The 24319-nt window shown below is 41.2% G+C and overlaps 1 protein-coding gene across 1 annotated transcript in view; it reads left to right on the plus strand.

The window, feature by feature from the left end:
- COL11A1 (collagen type XI alpha 1 chain) overlaps positions 1–24319 on the plus strand; it is a 440246-nt gene that overhangs the window by 345929 nt on the left and 69998 nt on the right. The window contains exons 31-35 of the mRNA XM_056844241.1: positions 3152–3259; positions 8107–8214; positions 11425–11478; positions 18797–18850; positions 20585–20692. Of these exons, the coding sequence (XP_056700219.1) occupies positions 3152–3259; positions 8107–8214; positions 11425–11478; positions 18797–18850; positions 20585–20692 (432 nt within the window). The remainder of the gene's footprint in view (positions 1–3151; positions 3260–8106; positions 8215–11424; positions 11479–18796; positions 18851–20584; positions 20693–24319) is intronic.

Raw genomic sequence — 24319 nt, forward strand, 5'->3', positions numbered from 1 at the left:
AGGATGAGGAAGGGGAAGCTGGAAATCAGTAAAGCTGGATTTTATGAAATCCCTGGTCTGAAATCCTTCCAGAGTTTGCCTGAAAGCTGAGCTGCATGCAACAAAAAATCACTAGGTGCAGCTCATGCTGAATTGATTACTTTTAACTGCAGGTGGGAGATCATAAATGTGAAGGCTCCTATAAATAACTTCCCTGAAATAGATATAGGCACATGAATGGGAAGAATTTTATGCTAATCTTCTCCTGTTACTCCCCAACATCAGTCTAGTGTTGTATAATATTGTGGAAGCTTCTTCACACTGGAGCTTGGCCTTTAGTTCTTTCATTCTCTGAATCTCTCCGAAGTACATGCTGGCTGGAAGTCCAATGGTTTTTGTTATTGTTTGTTTTCTGTTTGGGGCCACTTCTGTTTGACTCTGAAATCTTATTCATATACATTTTGAATAAAAACTCTGAAAACAAACCAGCTCTAGCCTCTGTGGGATGAGAATGTAATTGCCATGAAATTTAATTCTCAGTCTCTGGGAACCCTAATCAAAGTAAAGCAGCATTAATCCTTTGCTGTGCTTTTCAGTCATGCCACGTTAATATTGAAGGAAACCCCCCCCCCCTGTTTGTGATTTGGGCACTTGATGCATGCTGTTGAGTGTATCAGAGAAAGGAAAAGAACACGGAAAGACAGAGCAAAAAAACCCCACTTTTTATTATTAGTATATTGCTAAAACAATATTATGAGCCTCATGGTGCAGAGTGGTAAGCTTCAGTACTGCAGTCCAAACTCTGCTTACGACCTGAGTTCGATCCCAACGGAAGTTGGTTTCAGGTAGTTGGCTCAAGATTGACTCAGCCTTCCATCCTTCCAAGGTTGGTAAAATGAGTACCCGGCTTGCTAGGGGTAAAGGGAAGATGACTGGGGAAGGCACTGGCAAACCACCCCGCAAACAAAGTCTTCCTAGTAAACATTGGGATGTGATGTCACCCCATGGGTCAGGAATGACCCGGTGCTTGCACAGGGGACCTTTACCTTTTAAAACAAGATTGCATTACACTGACACGCTAAAATGGACCATTCTAAACTCAAAGGGCCAAAATACATAGAGAATGGCTTTTTGATCACAGGAGACACTCTGCAGTCTTTATAAAATATTTGTCAGTCATCAGTGAACCCCTAAGGAAAGCAAGCATCAACAAATGAGACTCCCATTGGGGGCATTATTTTGCTCCCTGGTTAGCAGCTCATTTTTAATAGGGACGCATTTGAAATAAGCAAGTACTGAATGGTCAGGAACATTTGTTGTGCCCATTAAGAGCCTGTCCACATGTTACATTAGTGAGATGTCCCCGTGAAGGCAAAAATCCACATGACGTTGAGTTATGCATAGTTTTTACATAGTTTACCAGCCAGGGATTGTGTTGAGCAAAGTGGAAATATGGATGCTATCATCCACCTTGGCAGTTTTCCTATAGAAAATCTGGAAAGAGGTTCCCTCCCTTGAAGGAGAGAATATATGAACAGGTACTTTAAATATCCCCCCCCCCCCAAAAAAAATGCTAGCTTCACTGCCAAGTTTCCAGTCTAGCAAAATGGCAATCTTTTACTGATTCATCAGCTCATCAAACATTTATCCTATGGAACAGATTCCACATCATATGATGAAAGCACTCCTGTACTGCAAAAGGATCTGTAAAAAACTGCCTCCTTACTGAGTTGCAAATGTGCTGACAAGTGAAGCTGAGCCATGTTAGGCCTCTTTGCAGATGACTAGGTGAACTGCAAAAGCCATTCCTGCTTCTGCAGTCGACATTGTAGTTTTGGTGGACTGGAGTGATATCGTTCTACTCTTCTCCAAAGCCCTGTGACCAAAATTGGACTGTTCCATGCCTCCCAAATAAATCTAGATATATCTTTATATAATGAGTAAAATTGTCCACTCTGACTCCTATAAGACCCCAGGCACAGTGGGAAAAATTATATGCTTTCCAAACCATTTATGGTAAAGTACACTCTAAGAGGACTTGTCTCCCAATCTCCCACCCACCCACTCAATAGCTACCCACTCAGTCATGGAAAATAATTTTAATTTTATTTATTTAAGAGATGGGAGTAATCTTATGCATTATAAGGTGTCTGACACTACCTGACTCACTTTAACATGCTCTGTGAAATCATGATCAATCCCTGCTCTTTGCTGGGAATTGCACATGTATTACCTTATTTATGCATTTACACTTTATGTATTTAGATGTACCATAAAACATTTATGTAACACATAGATATACCCCAACTCATCATCTGTGTGTGTGTGTTAAGTGCTGTCAAGTTGCTTCTGACTCATGGCAATTCTATGAATCAATGTCCTCCAAAATGTCCTATCATTAACAGCCTTGCTCAGGTCTTGCAAACTGAGGGCTGTGGCTTCCTTTATAGAGGCAATCCTTCTCATGTTGGGTCTTCCTGTTTTCCTGCTGCCTTCACTTTTCCTAGCATTCTTGTCTTTTCCAGTGACTCTTGTCTTCTCATAATGTCTTTCCTGAGATTTCAAAGAATTCTTGAGAAATGCCAAAAGCTTTTCCAAGAATGCATTGGAAAAGCTCAGAAAGTAGCTTATTCTGAACTGAGATAGGGAGAATTTCTTTCTTTAGCTGTAGAGCATCTAGTAAGATAAAATGGAAAATAATTTAATCAGGCCCCTGTTCTTTTGTAATGTGTGAGCATCCCCTTGTTGCAATAAGAGAAAAGCAAAGTTCCCAAGTTCAATTATTGGCATCTCTAGGAATCTCAGAGCCAGGACCTCTGAATGTTACTGCTAGTCATAATACACAGTAGTGTACTAATAGCCATTGGGATCCAATCATCCTCCAAGGAGCCTTCCTCCAACCTAAACAGAGTTCTTCCAATTTAAACGGCTCTTCCTCCAACAGAAGAACCGCTTAAGTTGGAGGAAGTCTCCTTAGACTGGAGGGAAGGCTTTAAACTTTGAAGTGGTAGGGTAGGTTAGGATCCATCCCATTGTTAGGCAGCCCTGTATATCTTCTATTGTGGGCGGGAGTGGTATCTCATTGGAAGAATTAGAATGTAAGCATTCTGAGGAATGCTGCTGTTTTGATCAGCTACTTTAGAACTGCAGTGATTTTTCTTTTTGTTTCTAGGGTTCGCCGGGTGAACGTGGCCCAGCAGGAACAGCTGGCCCAATTGGTTTGCCAGGACGTCCTGGCCCTCAAGGTCCCCCTGGGCCAGCAGGAGAAAAGGGAGCTCCGGTGAGTAATTCTGAAGAAATGGTGCAAAACACAAGTTATTACAGAAGTTGTTACTTTCCCTACCCAATAATGTTAGCTCTTCACACTCCACTACCTTTCTATTGCATATGTGCCCAGCATACATGTTGTACTCCCTTTCTATTTACAATAGAGTACCACAGAAATTTAATTAAACTGGATGACATTTGGGTGCACTTTATCAAACCCTAAGGCCGAGGAAGAGGGGTTAAGCAAAGCTGATTATTATGAGCACAGTAGTGCCACCTTGGATTATAAAATATTTTTTCAAACCACAGCATTGATTTAAAGGTAGTGCCCCAATGCTCTCTTTAACAAAGTGCTCCTTTATTTCTCATTTTCTTATCAGATTTCATTACCAGTTATTCCTCTCCTCTGCTATCTTTTTATTGTAATATCTCTCAGATATAGGGAATAAAGCTTTCATAGCTTGTCATAAGAGCTTTTGCAAGATCACTTCAGTTTTACATTCATACATCAATACCTGTACATGTTAATTGAATTGGTACTCAAAACAATAATAAACAAGCTAGGGGTCCACAAAAAAGGTGGTAGTGATTGGGAATTCTCTCCCCCGCCCCAATATTCTAATAGTATGAGACTGCCAAACATCAGCAATAATAGTTTCCTGCTCACCTATCCCTGAACCTCAGCAGTCCAGCACAATTGCCTTATAGTACTGACTGCTGAAATTCAGAGCTTGGTGAGAAGAAATTACTCATCTAGCAACAGTGTTGGGGAGAAGGCATTTTTACCCTCTTCTCCCTATGCTGGAGGAAGAGTTTGGGGGGTGGTGGAATACATACACCTCACTCTCTGTTTGTTTGTTCTCTCTCTCTCTCTCTCTCTCTCTCTCTCTCTCTCTCTCTCTCTCTCTCTCTCTCTCCCCCTCCCTCCCTCTCCCTCTCCCTCTCCCTCTCCCTCTCCATAGTCAGCTATCCTGGGACTTGACAAAACTGTAGATTTTCCACCAGACTTCCTTCACATGTTCAAAGTATTATAGTTAATGAAATGTTTTGGAATTAGCCTCAAATTGGGATTTAGCCGCAGATGGTCCAATTCAGTTCTACCGAACTAGTATTCATTGGTTTACTGTAACTGGTTAAATGGAACTGAATTAAATGTTAAGTCTTAAAGAGTCTTTAATTATGGCTTTATAGCCAACTGATCCTGCAAGCACAATTTAAATGGTTTGCTTTCTTCCATATATAGAATTTTAGTTTTATATCTGCTTCATCATTAACGCAGACTGCTTGTTACCTTTAGCTTCAAGCTTCCTATAAAGGACAGCTAATTTTTGCAGGAGTATGTAGTTTAACGTTGGTTTGTATCCAACGAGAACAGCAAGTGGATTGGAGCTTGCAGAAATGGGATTCTGCCACCTCCTCCACATATTGTACCCAGTGAAATCCTGTGAAGTGCCATCCTCAAGGTTCATTGAACCCCCCAGGAAGATTGCTAGGCCCAATATGGGTGTCTGCAGTGAGAAGGGAGAACTGACAGGAATCACTCACTCCAAAGGCAGAAGTGCCCTATCTATGACAGAAAGGAGCCATTAAATGTAAGCCATTTTATCAGTTTGTATATATAATTAGCTAATAGGTACTCAATATGAAACTGAATTGATCAACAACATCAACTCAGCAATAGTCATCTTTTAAATGTTTATAAGTTTCACTGCAACTCCCGGCTTGTTGTTCCCCAATAGATTAGTTATGTACACACAACCCCCTCCCTGCAATCACTGGCTTGTAAGTACAATGCCTATGCACAGAAAAAGGTTTTGTATGTATACTCCCTCCCTGTGATTGGCAACATTTTGAAAGCAGCGTCCCAGATCATGGGGAGGGAACCTACATGCAGACACTTCCTCCACATATGGGCACCATGCTCATGAGCCAGGAATTGCACAGGAGGCAGGGCCAGCACACTCATGCCTACACTTCTTCCCTGCACATTCAGTCCACGTGGGGAGGGGTCATGTGTAGAGGGCTACTGTGTTAACAGCAGTGAAATTAACAACATGTGCACCCTTAAATATAAGATCAGAAATTATATTGTCCTATTCCTCCTTTGGTATATTTTTGTTTCTTATCTTGAATAGGCTGTATTACCTGTTTTTCAGTTCTATTTCCTGTGTTATCTGTAATACACTTATCATAAGGACGGGGGGGGGGGAACTTACTGAAGTACTGTTATTCACCTGAAATAACTGGAAAATTAGCTGTTTTTTTTAAGCTCAATAATCAAAAACAGATTGGATAAGGCCTAATGATTGATGGCTTTTTAATATGTTTTTGTTTCCTCTGTCCGTTTATTATCTGTATGGATGATCTATTGTTTTACATCATATGCCAATAAAGGTAATCGTATTGTATTGCTACTGAAGTACTGAAAAGCAGACAATGGCTCCTGTAACAAGTTAAGCTGTTTTGCAATGTAAAGTTGTGAGTTTTGTAATTTATATGTATGAGGCCTTATCGTGACTGAAGAAGCAACTAGGAAGGAAGTTCTTAGACAACCTGGATGATTTGACTTTGAAGCTGCCAAAGCAAATTGGTGAGCACAGCCTTCAGAAGGCTTAAGTGGCAAAGCTCTGAGGAGAACCGGAAATAATCCCATTGCGGCAAATTGCAACTCTGTTCTCTCCAGCTTTGCTTCTTGCAGCCAATAAGATAGAGTGTATGAACAGACTGTGACAAAAAACATGTGAGAACCTCCAGCAACAATTGTGTGGCTATCAGACAGAGAAGTGCCAGAGTCCCTGCTCAAAGGCCTAACCTTCTACTGCTACAAAGGAGTAATGGAGATGAGGATAGTGACATTCAGGCAGCAGTACAGGTGCAAATAATGTAAGGTGTTCATGTTTTCTGATACATTTCATTAATTTATTCAAGGAAATCTTTATAGCACATAGGCTTTTGATGAAACACTATAGCAATAATTAAAATACATAAAAGAAGGAACATTTGTTGCTTTGGGGAAAATATTAAATACATATTTTAGGGTAGCAAATTAAAATTGCAGTTAAAATAGCTACAAAATCACAATATATTTAACTAGGTGCTGAGTTAATCACAGTAGCTTGGATTTTTAGTGCAGCCAAGATATATTTGGCAACTACCAGAGAGATGTGGTATTCATTTCCTTATTGATTCAAGGGCACAGATAGCTAGCTTAACTGTGTATTCGTTTACATTTTTTTTCCTGGATTGCTATTGCGCAGGATTCAGCTCACTGATATTCCTTATTCTAAAAGCTCGTCAGCTAGCAATTGCTCCATGGAAATTCCCAAGAGAAATAGAGTTAATTTTGTAACATACACTTCTCCTTTCACTCTGGGATAACTGGCTATTCTGATGAAACTTACTTGCATTGTAAAATGCAACAGTTGCCCACCAAAATGAAAACCACAGATATGCTATCCTTTAGAAAGCACTGAAAGAACAGAGAGATACTGACCTGTTGGACAGACAGAGGGCTGCAAGACTGCTGTTCTAGGCCTAGGAAGCAGTCTGGTACAAGGCATGGAAATGGGAATGTCAGAAGTCCAAGTGGAGCTGAAAGTAGAACAGAGGAAGTGAGGATTATAAAAGGAGGCTGGGCCTAAAGCATCTATCACACACATGCATTGGGATATTTCAGACAATAACAGCAAACAGTCTCTCAGCCACATATGTATAAAATTGCCACTAGTTTCCAACTGTGCTCATATTATTTATATGTGCGCAGGTTTTTCATAGTGCCGACCTAAGCAAAGTTACACCCTTCTAAACCCACTGACTTCAGCGGATCTAGAATGATGTTGCTCTGTTATGGCACTGAAAGCCCATTCCTGAGAGGGGGACCATGGCAGCCAGGACATCGCAGCTGAGAAGCCTCCTCAGAGGCTTCCCGGCTGCCGGGGGGGTGGGGGTGGGGAAAGCCTTTTTTCCAAAATAAAAAAAAGCAGCAAAAGTGGGCCTGCACCACCTTTTTAGGTGTTCCTGGGGCAAAAGGGGTTGGAAGCAAGCTAAAAGCGGCTCCTCCCCCCGGAACACTCCGGGAATGCCTCCCGGGATGCCAGCGTGGGGATTTGTGCCAGGAGAACACCAGTGGAAGGGCCCGCCAGTGCCCGAGCCCTGCACTGCAGCGTGGTGTCCCAGGACTGGCGGAGATGCCCTCCGCAGCAGCATTAGTGCCCGTTATCCCAAGTTAACCTGGCACTTATGCCGCCGCGGGGTCACGTCGGCTCCTAAGCCAACTCCCCCCCTTCAGGAATGCACAGTAAGTCTCACAGACACGCTCACATACTGTTAAGCTATATACAGTGAAATTTTAGTGCTCGTGTACTCACCCTCCTTACTAGATGTTGGAAATTGTTCATTTTATGTCACTTTCTCAAAACTTAGGACACAAAGTCAGGCTTATAGAGAAGTTTTGATATTGAAGCCAAAGACGAATAAGTCATCTACAACAACCACATCCCTTCACACTCTGTAGCAAACCTCATAATGGAATGGCGAAATAGAAAAAGAAAATTCCTAGCCCCTGCCCCCAGAAGGCATCTTTACTTGTGCAATGAAAGCTGGTTCTTATTCTATGATGTATTCAGATTCCCACACTTGTGAGATATAATTTTGGTTCTGTTTTCAAATACAGAGATCCTAATTAATTTGAGCTTTGACCCGGATCTTTGTCCATCATTTAGTCTACTGGACCATACTCACCTGACATATGTGTATGCTAACATGCCTGATATGTGCATTTCCTTGACTGTGTATATAGTGTTCTACACTGTTTATTATTCTTCTGTGATAAGATGAATTTTATTTTGTTATCCATAACAGGGTGAGAAAGGCCCTCAAGGCCCAGCTGGACGTGATGGAGTACAGGGCCCTGTAGGTCTCCCTGGTCCTACTGGTCCAGCCGGGTCTCCTGGAGAAGATGGTGACAAGGTCAGTTGCTGTCAATTATAATTGTATATCGGTCCAATTATTTTGCTGTTGTTTCAAAACTTCAGAAAAGAGGGGGGTTACTGAGATAGAAATGACAAAGTATTCCATGAAAGGCTAACAGAATTTTTGTGGCATAATCTTTTCAGGACTATAGCCCACATAGTCAGATATATTAAGTGTTATCTTCAGTTTGATACAGGGGAAAATGAATAAAAGGTCAGAAAGCCATAAAGTACAAGGCATAGCAGTAGAACTGTCATATTTTTATGCAAAATCTAAAAGCATAAAAGATAAAAACAGAGTAACTCCTTCACAAAAGCTATCACCGTGATAATGTTATCTTTTATGAAACAGTGTATTGAAAATGTGATGCATGAAGCACTGGCAATAATGCATTGATGTAAATCAGAATAGCATAGAGCAAGCCAATACGATAGAAAATATATTAAAAAACAATGAATGCTTACAATTGAAAGTATTCCCAAGTAATACTTTCCTTACTTTGCCAGTAAGGAAGAAAATATACAAATAATGTATTATATTTCAAGAGTAATCCTTTGCACCAAAGAGATCTGGAAGTCTGGTCTGCAAGTGTAGAAGAGTTATGGAATATAGCAGGAATTCCCAAAAACTGTGTTATGAAGGAATTGCTAATGTATAAAGTAGATTATGAACTAAGTGATTTACAGTGCAGTCCTAAGCATAGTTACACCCTCCTAAACCCATTGACTTCAATTGATTTAGAAAAGTGTGACTGTTTAGAATTATACTGTTTGAATCACTAGCTAAAATTACAGGATTAATTAATTTTAATAAGGAATTCAGAATAGCATTCATGGTCCTTCCTTCCCCCCTCACATTTTGTCTCCATGACAACCCTGTGAGGAAGCTTAAACTGAAGTATGGCTGAGCGTTGATTGAATCCAGATCTCCCCAGTCCTAGCCCAACATTCAACACTCAACACCAAAGATAATGAGAAATGAGTGTGTACAACATAGGCAACAGTGTTTGCTGATCCAGCCAAATGGTGTGTGTGTGTGGAGAAGGCTAGAAAGGGAACCCCCAACCCCCAGCATGAACAAGACCAAGACAAAGTGTCGGGATGTAATCAGCCACAACTTTTATTGGTTACAGCTGATAGAGCATTGGTCTAGCATAGGGGCTGGACCCAGGTCATCGGCCAACCCACCTGCTGACCAATGAATGACCTCCTACTCCCAGCCCGCCTGCTGGAGAGTAGCCTGGGATGGCAGTATGTGGGACTACATATGGGCTTGAGCTTCTCTGTGATTCCCTTGCCACTTGGAGGGAGGCCATCCTGACAGCACCCGAGCTGGGATATCCCCCGGAAGGCCTCCCCAAAAATCCCTTATTGGGATCCCCAGAGTGGGAAAAGGGGGGCATGCAGGCCGGCTTTCCCCCAAAACTGGATCTGGCCCCATGCAACATCGCAAAAGTTGTGATGAAGAAATTGTACAGACAGTAACCAAAAAACACCCGCAAACCACCGGATACAGGGAGGGAGGATGGGACAAAGCCAAAAGGCTGTATGACCAGGATGGCGAGACAAGGCCCAAATAAATACCTGGCCAGTGGACCAGAATGAAGACTGCTGAGCTACGGTTCTCCAGCCCAGGCCTGCTCTTGGCCTCATCAGAATAAGCCTGATTGACCCATTCAAAGGAGGGTCGAAGGCTGTGGGAGGGAAATGGCCAGGAAGGGAAAAGTTCCCATTGGGGAGTCCTGAGCATTCGTCCAAGCTACCCCCGGCCACCATTATACCCTCTGCTGCCACACGGGCCAGCTAGAGCTGACTCACCCCTGCCTGGGCCAGCATGAGCTGCCTTGCTGCCCCCGGAGGCTCTTTCCAGCCCACCCCCCGACATGGGCCAACAAAAAGGGCTCAGGATAAGCTCTGAGCCCACGCTTCAATTATTATGTCACCTTTGACATTAAAACTATGATCTTCCCTCATCTAAGGTGTATGGTGTTTAAAAATGTAAAGGTCCCCTGTGCAAGCACCGGGTCATTTCTGACCCATGAGGTGACATCACATCCTAACGTTTTCTAGGCAGACTATGTTTATGGGGTGGTTTGCCAGTGCCTTCCTCAGTCATCTTCCCTTTACACCCAGCAAGCCGGGTACTCATTTTACCGACCTCGGAAGGATGGAAGGCTGAATCATCCTTGGGCCAGCTACCTGAAACCAACTTCCGTTGGGATCGAACTCAGGTCGTGAGCAGAGTTTGGATGGCAGTACTGCAGCTTACCACTCTGTGCCACGGGGCTTGTGTTTACCCCAGAAATATTTATTTACAGTGTTTTATATACCCACTTTTCATTATCTGGTTATCAAAGCTTGGACTGCAATATTGCAGCTTACCACTCTGCGCCACGGGGCTGGTGTTCACCCCAGAAATATTTATTTACAGTGTTTTATATACCCACTTTTCATTATCTGATTCTCAAAGCAAGATAAAGCATGCAACAATCCACAGCCTATTAAAATGAAACCAATAAAAGTGAAACTAAGCCAAATAAAACGGACTCCTTCCTTAGATGTTAAAGCATCAGTATCAGCAAACAGCTCAAAGGCTTGTCAGGAAAAACACCACTTGTTCTTGTCTTTGAAAAGAAGCAAGCAACACAACTCCTGGGGGAGGGCATTCCATTGTGATTGGGCAACTACTAAAAAAGCCTGGAGGATTCTGCCAAAAAAGCCTCGGGATTCCTCAGAGATTCCGCTGGCATTCACAAAAGATGGTAAACAAAAGATGGCTCGCTGCTGTTCTGTGCTGAATCATTCCATGTTGTTAGTGATAAACTGCTTGAAACATATCTCTGTGTAAGAGGAGAGACAGCATTTTAATATTTACTTATTTGTTTGTTTTTGGCCTATCTAATGTGGCCCATAGACAGCAACATTTGGGGTGGGGCATTGCCTTAATTTTAAATCCAATTAAAATCCAAGTGGGTTTCATCATGAGACCATGTTATGCTTTCAGCCATAGCAGTCAATACCAGTACTAATCTGCCATAGCCAAATGTGATTGATCAGTGCAAGATTGCCCACTTTAGGCCTTTGCTTGTAAAACAGGGGCATAAGGCAGAGAGAATAATAAGGTGGCATTTAAAGACACCAACAGTGACCCTACCTGAAAAGTCGGACCTTCTGAAGAAGAAACTTAACACTTTTCTTTCTGTTACAGGGTGAAATTGGTGAGCCAGGTCAGAAAGGGAGTAAAGGTGACAAGGGGGAAAATGTAAGTGTTTCTTAACCTCTCTTTCATTCTCTCATTTTGACTCCTCTACAGTATTGCTTTTTCATTCTTATTGCCTGGGCATGAATGAAAAAATGTATCAAAAGCTAATATGCTGAGCTAACAGGAAAGAGGTCTGTGTTGTACACATCCATTCACATTTCAGATCGAGAAAAGAACAAAAATAGCGTTTCGTGACAGCATTATGTGTTTAGATCTGGTTGACCATCTTCTGTATACTCAGAAGCCACTATTTTTAAGATAGTCATCCAGTAGCTGTAATATATTTTGTTCCACAAAACTACCCCTTTGTGAGTGAAACTCACAAAACTACCCCTTTGTGAGTGAACATAACAACATAAGAAGAGCTTGGTGGATCCAATCAGTGGTCCATCCAGTTCAACATACTGTTTCACACAGCAGCCAACCAACTGCCCTGGAGGGCCAAACAAACAGGACCTAGAGGCCGAGGACGACCCCTGCTGCTGCCTTTCAGCACTGGTATTCAGAGCTTTGCTGTCTCTGTAGATGGAGTCACCTCTTCAGTCACCATGGCTAGTAGCCATTGATGTACCTCTCTTCCATGAATCAGAACGCCCATGAACTCCCTTTTAAAACTATGCTTGAGGCCATCACTATCCCCGCTGGCAGTGAATGCCACATTTTAATGTCTCGTAGAATAAGGAAGTATTTCATTTTGTCTGTCCTGAACCTATTTACTAATAACTTCATTGGGCGCTCCCAAATTTTAATACTATGGGGGGGGGGGGGACTCACGCTATCCACTTTCTCTGCCACATGCTTAATTTTGTACACCTCTGTCTACCTCTATCATGTCATTTTTTTCTAGACTGAAAGTCCCAGACTCCGTAGACTTTCCTAATCGGAAAAGTGCTCCAAATGCCTGATCATCTTGGTTGCCTTTCTCAGTACTTTTTCAAGCTCTGTAATATAATTTTTCGAGATATGGTGATCAGAACTGTATATAGTATTCCAAATGAGGACACACCATAGCTTTATACAAGGACATTACAATATTTTCAATCCCTTTCCTAATAATTCCTAGCACGGTGTTTGCCTTTTTCACTTCTGCCACACACTGGGTTGATGTTTTCTTAGAGCTTTCCAACACAATTCCAGGATCTCTTTCAATCTCAGTCTTGGCCAGTTCAGACTCCATCAACATATATTTAAATTTAGGTTGTTTTTTTTCTTTCTCTGGGGTAAAATAAATATGAATATTATACCTAGAACTATTCATATTTTACATGCAATTCCTATCTATATACCTTGCAGATTTATTCATAAAATTAATACTTTGTTTCAGAAATTTATGTGGGGTTTCTCTCTGCCTCAGAATTCTTTAAAGAGGATGCAACTTCCATTCAATGAAGGAGGATTTGGTTTCCCTGATTTTAGTTTATATAATTTAGTTTATATAATCTTGTACTAATTATTGGGATCACACCTTGCAGTTTGACTGTCCATCTTGGGCTCTTTTGGAGGCTTCTTGTCAGATGCCCCTCTCTAAGTTGAATGGGTCTCCTTATGATAGAGTGGATCCTATTGAGGAAGTTCCATGGTCAGACCACTTTGTCCTGAAGATCCGGATTGACTTCCTGCTCCTACCTTGTCTGGGCAATGAACTGATCTATTCTCGCCTGCAAAAACTTATGGACCCGATTGGATTCCAGAGGGCTTTACAGGATACTATCCCCCTGGCGATTCTCTGGATGTGCTTGTGGAGGACTGGCATGGCTGACTCTCCATGGCCATCGATGAAATTGCACACTGACACCCTCTTCACCCCAGTTGAAATCGAGCCCCATGGTTCACCTAGGGGTCCGGAATATGAAACGGGAGCTTAGACAGCTAGAGAGTGTTTTGCGGTGGGTTTGCAACAAAGCCGCAAGAACATTTTATAGGACACTTATGAAAGCTTATGAGATTGAAGTGAAGGCTGCAAAACAGGAGTACTATGCAGCCTTCAGAAATCAGGAGGAGATTGAAACTGGGAAGGGCAGCCATGAGAGAGCTAGAAAAGATTCTGAAGTGTAAGGATGTGTCACTGGCCACCAAGAATACATGCCATTGTATTCCCTATTGCTATGTATGGGTGTGAAAGTGGATTTTATTTGTTTATTTTTCAAAGCATGGCTTTCTGGAAAATAGCATAATCATTAACTTTTTTTTAAAAAAATGGACAAATCCAGTTCCCGGCTTGGGGCTGACTAGTTTTCCTGGTTTGACCTGAATTGGCCATGAGAAGGCCATTATGAAATTCGAGGGAGGCACTCATTGTGCCTGGGTCTGTGGACATAATTTAAACTTAAATAGTTCACTTGGCAGTGTCAGTGAGGGCAAGGAAGATTAAATTAGCACTGAAGGAGAAAGATTGTTTGACTCAAGGTTGTAACCAAAAATACCCTGGGACCTTTTCTCCTCAATTGCCCAAGGTATATGTGTTCAAAGAGCACATCTTTTGGATGTGTGGAATGAGGATCCAAAAGGTATAAATTAGAGCCAATCCCAGACATGGCATTAAGCAAGAAGAAGACTGATCAGCTGGCCATAAGCTTTGACTCTCATACACAGTGTATTTATAATATAACATTTTGTAAGTGGAGTTTCCAATTCTTCCATCATAGTTTGGCCCATGACTACCAGAAAAAAATGGAATATAACACTCAAATCTTAAAGTCATTCAAAATGAGAATCCTAAGAAAAAGATTCGTCAGCTTCATGTAGCATAGGACTGTTGATAGCTATTTCATTAGGAAGGCTAAATTAAATCTCTTTCAGAGGCAGTGTCCTACTGAGTAACAGATGCTAGGAACAAACAATAATGAATTATGATTTCTTTGGAAATTTCTATGCTGCTCAAGGCGACTTAGAATTTCAATAATATATTATCTATATAAAAACAAGCCATTAAAACAAGACCAAAGAGATAAACAGCAGAAAATTATCCATGAAACAACCTCAGACCATAGGAAGAAAGAAAGAAAGAAAGAAAGAAAGAAAGAAAGAAAGAAAGAAAGAAAGAAAGAAAGAAAGAAAGAAAGAAAGAAAGAAAGAAAGAAAGAAAGAAAGAAAACACCTAATTAAAACCTTTGGCCTGGCACCTAAAGGACACTAAAGTAGGCACCATGAAAGCCTCAAGGGGAGGGCATTTCAAAGGCAACATGCCACTACAGAAAATGCCCTGTCTCTAGTTGCTACCCTCTTCACCTCAGTGGATGGAAGCCCAGAGTGCAGGGTTTGAGAGGTAGATTTTGATTGCCAGGCTTTACACTATGAGAGGATATGGTCTTTCAGGTATCCTGGCCCCAAGCCATTTAGTGCCTTAAAGGTAAGAACTAGTATTTTGAATAGTTCCTGGGGCAGGGGGGGAGACATATTAATTCCCTGGGTGGAAGCTTTCAGAAGCACCTGAGTGGTCTCTGTTAAAATCTCACTATTAATTTCGTTAGTCCTTCATCGATCCAGCAAAGCAGTTTTTCATTTGAGTTGATAACCACATTTAATCTACAGTGAAATTTTTGAGGCAAATTTGAAAGTTCAAGATCAGCCAAAAATTTTTTTTTTAAAAAAACAGGTTTAATAAGTTGTAGAAATTTTCTCAGAAGTGTTCCAAATGCAGGGCCAAAGCAATAATTTATTTGGGTCCAGTATCTCAGCTTCAAGCTGGGCCAAGCCTATATAAAATGTACCCATTTTTTCCCCACCCATTTGGGGCCTGTCTGCACATCACTGCCAGGGATTCAAAGAAAATGTCAGTGAAGGTTGTTAGAACTGCGGGAGTTACATTCCTCTACCCTTCCCCATTGGAAGTTCTGTTGAAGGTCTGGAGTTGATGAAGAAACTCTTCTCAGAGTGGGCAAGATGGCTAAGACCTGCCACTACAACTGTCATCTTAAAGCAAAATTTCAGAGTGGATTTTTAGAGGTTGGGGGAAATGTCTGGAAACCTCTGAGGAATTTTTAAGGGAAGGGGAAAGTTCGGCTAAGGGCACTGAAATGTAGGCATCCCTAAATGTATAAGACACCATATCCTAGAAAAGCAGGCCAAATAGAATAAGAAAATCTGAGACTAATGGGATGAAATGACTTTGAAGAAAATTAGAGCCTTGGGTATTTTTCTTTGTATGTCTCCTTAAGAGAAAGCTAAAGGTCCATGGAATCTCTATAACAGAAACCATAAGAGAAGAACTGAGTGCTGTGGCTAGGTAATAATAAAAACAAGTAGGAGTCCCATCCTTCCTGCTCCCTTGATCACATGCTAGGCTAGCCGCTCACTGGCCAGCCCGCCTGCCTTCAGCTTGGTCTCCTGCTCCTCCCCCCAGCGCTGTCACCACAGTCTGCTCAAGCTGCAATATCTTTTAATAACAAGTCTCTAAATTGTGTGGTGGTTATTGCCAGGCTCAGCCACATTGCACCAGTTGTGTGGAGGCTGCTGCCCGGACCAGATGAGTTGTGTGTAGGATTGCCAGGTCCCTCTTCGCCACTGGCAGGAGGTTTTTGGGGCGAAGCCTGAGGAGGGGTGGGGTTTGGGGAGGGGAGGGACTTCAATGCCATAGAGTCCAATTGCCCAAGTGGCCATTTTCTCCAGGTGAACTGATTTCTAACGGCTGGAGATCAGTTATAATAGCAGGAGATCTCCAGCTAGTACCTGGAGGTTGACAACCCTAGTTGTGTGACATTAAGTTGTAGCCACCTCCACACCTGAATGAGCTGCAAAACTGCATGGTAGCAAATTGCCCAGTTGTTGCTGCTGAGCCTGACCTAGAGTTGCCAACCTCCAGGTGGTAGCTGGAGATCTCCTGCTATTACAACTGATCTCCAGGCAACAGAGATCAGTTCCCCTGGAGAAAATGGCCGTTTTGGCAATTGGACCCTATGCCATGGAAGTCCCTTTCCTTTCCAAACCCCATCTTCCGCAGGCTCCACCCCCAAAATCTCCAGGTATTTCCCACCCTGGAGCTGGCAACCCTAGCCTGATCCCAATTAATCCTCTGTCTAGAGTAAAAGGGAGGGGAGTGGGGGTGAAATGGGAAGCCCTAGAAAGGACCCAGCCTCCTTTCCCTTCCTTGTACTGACAGATACCAAGATTTGAAGGTGGCAGTATTGTTGTGGTTGCCTAGCAACCCCCACAATGACCAGAAGTTATATATTTCTTAAAGGCACAGGCTGTGCTTCTATTGTTTGGTGGGAGGGTTAACCCCCTAATGTATTTTTTTTAATATTTCAGATTTTAATGCAAACCTGGGGCTTTTTTTAGGTTTGTCAAAAGATCTGTCTTGTTTGTTCAATTTCTGAATTTAGGTATCCACAGATGGGGCCACTGTTGAAAATTAGATATATTAATGATGTCAGTCCTTTGATAAAGAGTTTATAGTGCAGTCCTAAATAGAATCAATCCATTTGAGATCATTGAAATTAAAAGGCTCAGAAGGCTGTAACTCTGCTTATGATTGCATGGTCAGTAGCCAAAATAGATTTCATTCTATCCTTTTCAATAAAGGAAATTTACTATTGAAATCTTATAGTCTGTCAAATGTTCCCCAGTGTGCAGGTATTTAAATCCACGGACCAGGGCCATTTACTAATGGAGTAATGTTTTTCAACAAACATGGGGGATTCCCCCCAGGTTCACTGAAAAATCTTAAAACTTTTTTTAAAGACAGGGGAGTTTAAATACCCCCAAAGACAACAGCATTGTCTGCACAACCACTGATAAACTTTCCTCTGGCTGTAGGCAGGGGAGAAGTGCTTGCTGCAGCTGTTGAGGCAGCCAAGCTGCAAGCCAGCAGGGCAGCCAGTGGGGAGAGGCCCTTTCTTGTTAAGAGGATTTGAGTTCTGATCCTGCTGAGGGAGAAGCCTTCCCACTTTTCCTGGGTCTTCCCAGCAGGAGCCTGTCCTGTGTAGCTGCAGCAGAAGTTGTGTGCCAGGGAGGAGTGAAGGGAATGGGGTGGGGAGGAGCCGCCTTGCAAAGGGCCTCAGAGAAGGTAAGAGAAGGGATGACACTTTCATGGGGGAAGAGAAAAAATGATAGCAGAAAAAACAGAAAGTCACACAGAGATCAGTAATAACAGTTGCATGAGAGGGGTGGCTGTAGCCACATTTGAAATGGAAAAGAGACAGGCACAGAGAGAGAAGGAATGACAGTAACATGAGGCAGAGCAGGAATGACAGCAGCATGAGTGAAAGTGAGAAAGATGGAGACAGAAAGTAAGAAAGGGGTGGGAGTAAAAGGATGAGAGAGTGAGAGAAGAGGTGGGGAGAGAAGGCAAAGGTAGTGGGAATGTTACCCGAATTAGAGTTAGGGGAATTAGTGTGGAGACAGAGTTTTGCGAGAGATCGCATAACCAGGGCCTTTGTATACAGGGATATGCCCTTGTGGAAAACTCCCAATAAAGAAGCAGTTTTGTTCCAGACGGAATGGAATTGTATTACAAATCATTTCAAGCACACAAAAATAGCATACACGCACAGTTCATACAAGAGCTCAGAAGTAAAAGGGTAGAGGGGTGGGATTCCAGAGTTAGGGTTTGGGTGATAATTACCGATCTTGTATAGTGATGTCTGAGTGAAAGCAATGTTGTAAAGCATCTCCAGGAACAAAACCTTACATGCAAGTAAGGGGTGAGTTTTTGGATCCAAAGACACACACACAGTATGGCCTACGTTTCTAAAGAAGGGTCTGTGTTTCACCATGTGATGTAGTCACACATATTTAGCATCTAACAGTGCAATCCTAAGCACGGTTACATCCTTCTAAGTCCACTGACTTCGATGGACTTAGAAGGGTGTAACTCTGCTTAAGGTTTCACTGTTGAATCAGTGTAGAGAGATTTGTCCAGTGACAAGAGCCATTTACTGTTCTATGGGGGGAGGGGGATATGAGGCTAACAGCAAGCATCTATTTGGAAATGGATAAGGAGAGTATAGTTGATTTCCCCCCCTCTATAAATCTCCACAAAATGGTCTGATATACTTTTTGATTGTGGAAAGCCCAGTTCTCACTGTGATTCATGTTTGAATGGAAATACACCTTTAAGTAACCCAAAATATTGCAAACGTAATTACCTTAGATAAATGTCAGTTTCAAATTTATTGTAGACAACGAAGTCTAAGACTTTGAGAGATGAACAAATAAAGCTTGACTGCTCAGAATGTAAAAGAGCTTGGGCTCACAGCACCATCTCTCCGAAGAAATACAGGGATGCTTATTAAACCTGAATAATGCAAAATACCTTCTTGTGGATCTGCTGTTCATCTGACTTCAGATGCCGATGTTACCTTTTCCCCTTTTTTTACAGGGTCCTGCTGGACCGCCAGGTCTTCAAGGTCCTGTTGGCGCTCCCGGTATAGCTGTAAGTATCCAACTTGTTATGTATAACAAATGAGTACCTTTCCTGAACTCTCATTAGTTGTACTGAAACTTCAGACATAATTGATACAACTTAAAATGGAGAAAAATTTAAATCACATCCTCAAGGCATCTGTGTCTGTACAGACAAACACCGTTTTCCAGTTCCAGTCTTAGGTCAGTCATACAAGAGTTTAACAATTCAAATAAATGATTCATGACTAAACACAGGGAAAGTTTGCATTCCCTTATCTGGATAGGTCAGGCTAGTCAGATCTCACCAGATCTTGGAAGCTAAGAAGGGTCAGCCCTGGTTAGTACTTGGATGGGAGACTCCCAAGGAAGTTCGGGGTTGCTGTGCAGAAGTAGGGAATGGCAAATCACCTCTGAACATGTTTTACCTTTAAAAACTCTGTGAAGTGTCACCATAAGTCAGCTGTGACTTGATGGCCAAAAAAATGCTTCCACTCAGTTAATTACAATCTGTATTATCAAATGCCTATGGAAGTAGGACTGGTGTTTTTAGGGTATGGAGTGAGCACATTGAAAGGCATAGTGTTTGAGGTGGTTTTGAAAGATCTGATGTGCTGTTCATTTGTGGTTCTAATATTTTAATGTCTGACTGAATTATGCAAGTGATGCTGTTTGCAAAGTTTTGAGCATTTGGGTACAAACCAGCTCTAGGACCAAGTGTTTGTGACAGGTGTGATTGTTGCCAGTGTTAAGAATGGATTTCTAGTTTGTGTTTAGCATCAGGATTTATTTTCTTTGAATGAACTCACAAAGTGAGAGGCGCTCTTCATGTCAGGTACTCACTTTGTTGTCTTAAGTACTAAATTGACAGTGCCATCCTAAGAACACTTTCCTGGGAGTAAGCACCATTGAGCAGACCTCCTTAGGATTGGTTTCCAAGTCTGGGAAGTTGTTCTTTGGCTGTGCCTTCATTTAGGGCTTTTTAAAATGTTCCATTGCATTTTCCTTGCACTCAGATTTTGCCACGGGAATTTTTTTCCCTCCCCTTGAAAGAAGCAAGTACATCAATTGTGATAATGACTTCTAGGTGTCTAGCAGGTTTTTACCATGACATTACCATGACAAGTACCTGAACTCCTTCAGCTTTTAATTATCTTTTTAGCATATGCTGACCTTGTAGTTTGGTGGGCTAGAAACATTTATAGACTTCTTTGTAAGAATGGGATAAATGTTGCAATCTTGCTTCTATCCAATTGACATTCATGGAATTTAAGTAGCCTAATTTTGTATAGCATTACAATCGAAATCTATGTGATCTTTCTCAGTATCTGGGCAGGACTTTGTACAAAACAAACACAGTTAGAAATATATTGATCTCTTGGCATAAATCTTCCTGAATTAAAATGAACTGGCATCTGCCATATCTTAGAAATAGTAGCAGTATGGATCAATAGAATCCATGATAAAATCTCATTTGTGACTTCATTACTACTGTGCCACTTATTTGTAGAGCACAAGCTTGTGTTTACTGCATTTGTTGAATGAATGAGTCAGAATATATATTAAATATATTAAAACACAGATTCTAGTCCCCTCCCACACTGTGAGAAATTAGATCTCATTAATTTCAGCACCACATAATTTAGGATCCGAACCAGCAACATTGAGTGTGTTTTCTCTGACTTCTACCAGTTTGTAAGGCCTGTTAAACATTAAAGTATTTCTGGGCAATGCATTGAGAATTGTGTCTTTTCCAATCTACCAGGGGGGTGATGGAGAGCCTGGTCCAAGAGGACAGCAAGGGATGTTTGGGCAGAAAGGGGATGAGGGTCCACGAGGCTTCCCAGGTCCCCCTGGACCCATTGGTCTCCAGGTAAGTCTTACCTTTGCCTCTCTTCCTTCTGCTCACCATTCCCCATAAAATGAAAGGAAGATCCATATTTCTGTTTTCAAAAGTCAAAGCTGGATTTTATGAACAACCCAAATGTTTATGAAATTAATATTTATGTATTTACTTACTTATCTACTGAATTGCTTCATTTACAGCCTGCCTTTCTTGCTGGGACTCCAGGGAGATTACAGAATATTAAAAATCAATTCAAACAAACAGCAAAGACCTCTGATAAACAATGCAGTGAGGCGAGGCCTATATAACTGGGAAAGCATGCAAACAAAGAACTGTCTAACACATGACAAACTATAATTCAGAAAGCAGGTTACAAAGGTAGAAGACAGTGTAAAAGGAAAGCAGCACTAAATTTTTATAGGGCAATTAAAAATGTTTGTAGCTCTAAACACATGCTTACTTATGGATAAATTGCTTCTCCTCTTTCTCATTCCTGCTTCCCAGAATTCTGCTTCCCAGAATGCCCTTTTACAGTCATGATCACTTCCTCTCTTCTCCCTTTTCCCTTGCATAGACTGCTTCAGCTTTGGCCACAGCAGGATGGGATGGTAGAAAGGAAGTCACTACCTCCTTCCCTCTTCCTTAGTATCCAGAAGGCTGCTGTGACATCAATAATGTGGATGCAGAATTCTGGACTAGATGCTCTTGACTGAATGTTTGTTAATATCCGCACAGCTTACTGATTCTTCGAATGGCCACTTATACAACTCTCATGACCCTGAGCCTTGTGAAGCTGGCACTCCTGGGCTCCTGATGCAAGGGTTCAGTAAGACATGCACATCACTCTTTTCTTTAAATGAGCAAAAAAGCTCTTTCAATACAAAAGTCAAACCTAGTTTTCCCCTTTATTTAAAAGTGAAAAAAACAATGCAATCATCTGAATTCTAGTGTAGTAATAAAACTTTCTAAGGTGACTGGTTAACAGTGTTCTCTTGAGATTTTATATTTTCTACATTTTAATGAAGTTTAAATTTGGTTTGCATTAATAGAAATAATATACTTCACCTTTGTGTTTTTAAATTTAATGAAACATAACTAAACATCTAATCACATGAGACACAAGGAAATGAACAGTGTGCTTGAGTAAAATTATATTTCCTTGAATCTCATTTCTCTTCAAGTGTACTGTTTCTGTTCACCAGAATTTCATATACTCTGATCATAATAAAGGACCATTGAGCAATCAAGTGCTCCTTTTTAGTCACTAATGTGGCTCTCATCGAAGCAAGCCCGAAGCCCTTGTAGAGCTTATCGTTTTCTGGTTATAATATTTCACGATAATCAAATATCGCCAGATGTAATAAAATTGACCATATGGTACTTATAATGCTCATTTTAAGTCATTCATACTGGCAAAGGTAAATATATTTTTAAATAGTATTCCTTAAAATATGGGATTTTTTCACTAAAACTGCCAAACTTCCCTGTCTTAGATACATCTTTTTAATCCATCCACTGTCCTGTAAAAACTTAGCTAAAGAGGGCCTTTTGTGGAATGCCTGAGGGTGGGTAGCTGCATTCTTACTCAAGTATGATATTTTATATGTTTTGAATTATTTATTTTAAACTTGTTTCATTATGCAACGTTCTGTATATATAATGCAGGTTTTATGCCTTGTCAGCATAGATTATTACACCATTTCCTACTTGTATATTTTACTCTACGTTTGTATGCATCTCACCTTGATTACATTTGGAGAAGAGTGTATGAAAACATTACATAAAAATATTTTGGCACTATTAATAGTAATCAAATGCTATTTTCCCCTAAATTAAATTTATATTTCTGTGATTAAAACATTTAGAAGCCTATTTTTTTCTCAGATAACTGGGAGTGAAAGTAGGTAACAATAATAAAATCAGTGCAACACAATATCATTGTAAAAACAACAGAATTAAAACAACCATTGGAAAACCTTAAAATCAAGGTCAACAGAGTCTGAGTGTTTCAGAAACCCATGAAGCAATCATCTTCAGGGGCCAAAGACAAAGGGGGTAAAGAGCTCAGTACTCTCCAAAATAACAAGAGAGAGGTAGATCTTCTGGAATGCTCTTCCACAACATCAGAGTAGCCGCAGAAAGTACAAGTAGGCAGCAACAGAACATATTCTTGAAAGGGTCAGAACAACCAAAAGTCATTGCTACACTGAGCTGAATGATAATGTTAACTGTCTGAGCCTCCTATGGGTGCCATTTTGGGAGGGATGAGGAGACTTTTGTCTCTGTTTCAAAACATAAGAGATCACAGATGGGACTCCTCAGATGATCTAGATTCAACTCAAACTGTGGACTTCCTAGTAAGGCTCTATAGAACCACTGCTCTACACTTCCAGCTGCAATACACCTATTAAAAATGGCTGGCCGACTGAAACTAAGAATGGAACATTCCTACTTTCTTCATGTAACTGCCTGTGAGGGAGAAGAAAATCTTGGCTACATTTTAACACCTAGTGGGGAAAGTTCCTGCTGGATTTGGGGTTGAAAATATTTCAATATAACACTATAATAATTGTCTGCAAGGTTGTATTTGAAGATTGTGGTTTGACAAATACCAGCATACCTAACTAAGCATATTTATTCTCCCATGGCCTTTAATTGTACCATCTGTGTATTGGAAAGTTAAGCCTGTATGCACCTTTCAAAACGAGGGCCTGAGTTTGAATCACTAAAGGCAAGTTTATGGCTGAATAAATCTTAATAACAAACTGCCCGGTAAGTTGTTAATATCTGTCAGGAGAACAAATTGTAACTGATGAGCTCCTTATATCCACAACACAGGGGTCTTTACCTTGCCACCAGTCCCACCTACACATAAGTGATTTGTAGGCAATTGTTCATCCAGGATATTTAGAGAGCAATTCTAAGTAGGTCTGCTCAGAATTCTATGAAGTCTACTCAGTGGGACTTATTTCTAGGAAAGATGCCTTAGGATTACACTGTAAGGCTTTAATTGTCCTAACCCTCATAACCTCACTGAACCTACTTTATAGTTGTATACTTTATTATGTGGCTTGAAAAATGGGCCAAAATACATTGGCACAATGTAGCCAAAATTAAGAACTTGGGGATCCACTCATTTCAATGAGAGTAGCAAAGACATATTTACATCACCTCCATGGAACTTAGTTTTGGTGCTTAGTTTCGGCTGGACATTTCTTAACTGTTGACTGCTGAGAGCAAATATCTCTTACAACTTTTAAAATATATGCTTAGGAGATTTGTTTTAGATTTGAAAGAGGGGCAAGTGCACCCATGGTTGAGCTACAACAGTATGAATTGTCATATTCTCTCTCTCTCTCTCTCTCTCACACACACACACACACCTCCATTTGCTTCTTCCCTCTTGAACCAAAAAACCTTACACTACTCCCAGGGCAAGTTCCTAAATTCCACAAACCAAGATAATTTTAAGTGTTACAGTAGTGTAGTGGCCATAATTGCAAATCTCAGATACAGCTGCACGGCTTCTTGTCTGGTGTACCAATGCGCAGCTTAACTTTCCTTTTCCACAACTGTCAGTGGAGAGAACAGGCTTGAATGCTTCATTCTGCCTTGCTGGATCATGGCCAGTAATACTATATATGTTATCTGCTT

The sequence above is a fragment of the Euleptes europaea genome, chromosome 2 (assembly GCF_029931775.1).
Source record: "Euleptes europaea isolate rEulEur1 chromosome 2, rEulEur1.hap1, whole genome shotgun sequence".
NCBI classification, from domain to species: domain Eukaryota; kingdom Metazoa; phylum Chordata; class Lepidosauria; order Squamata; family Sphaerodactylidae; genus Euleptes; species Euleptes europaea.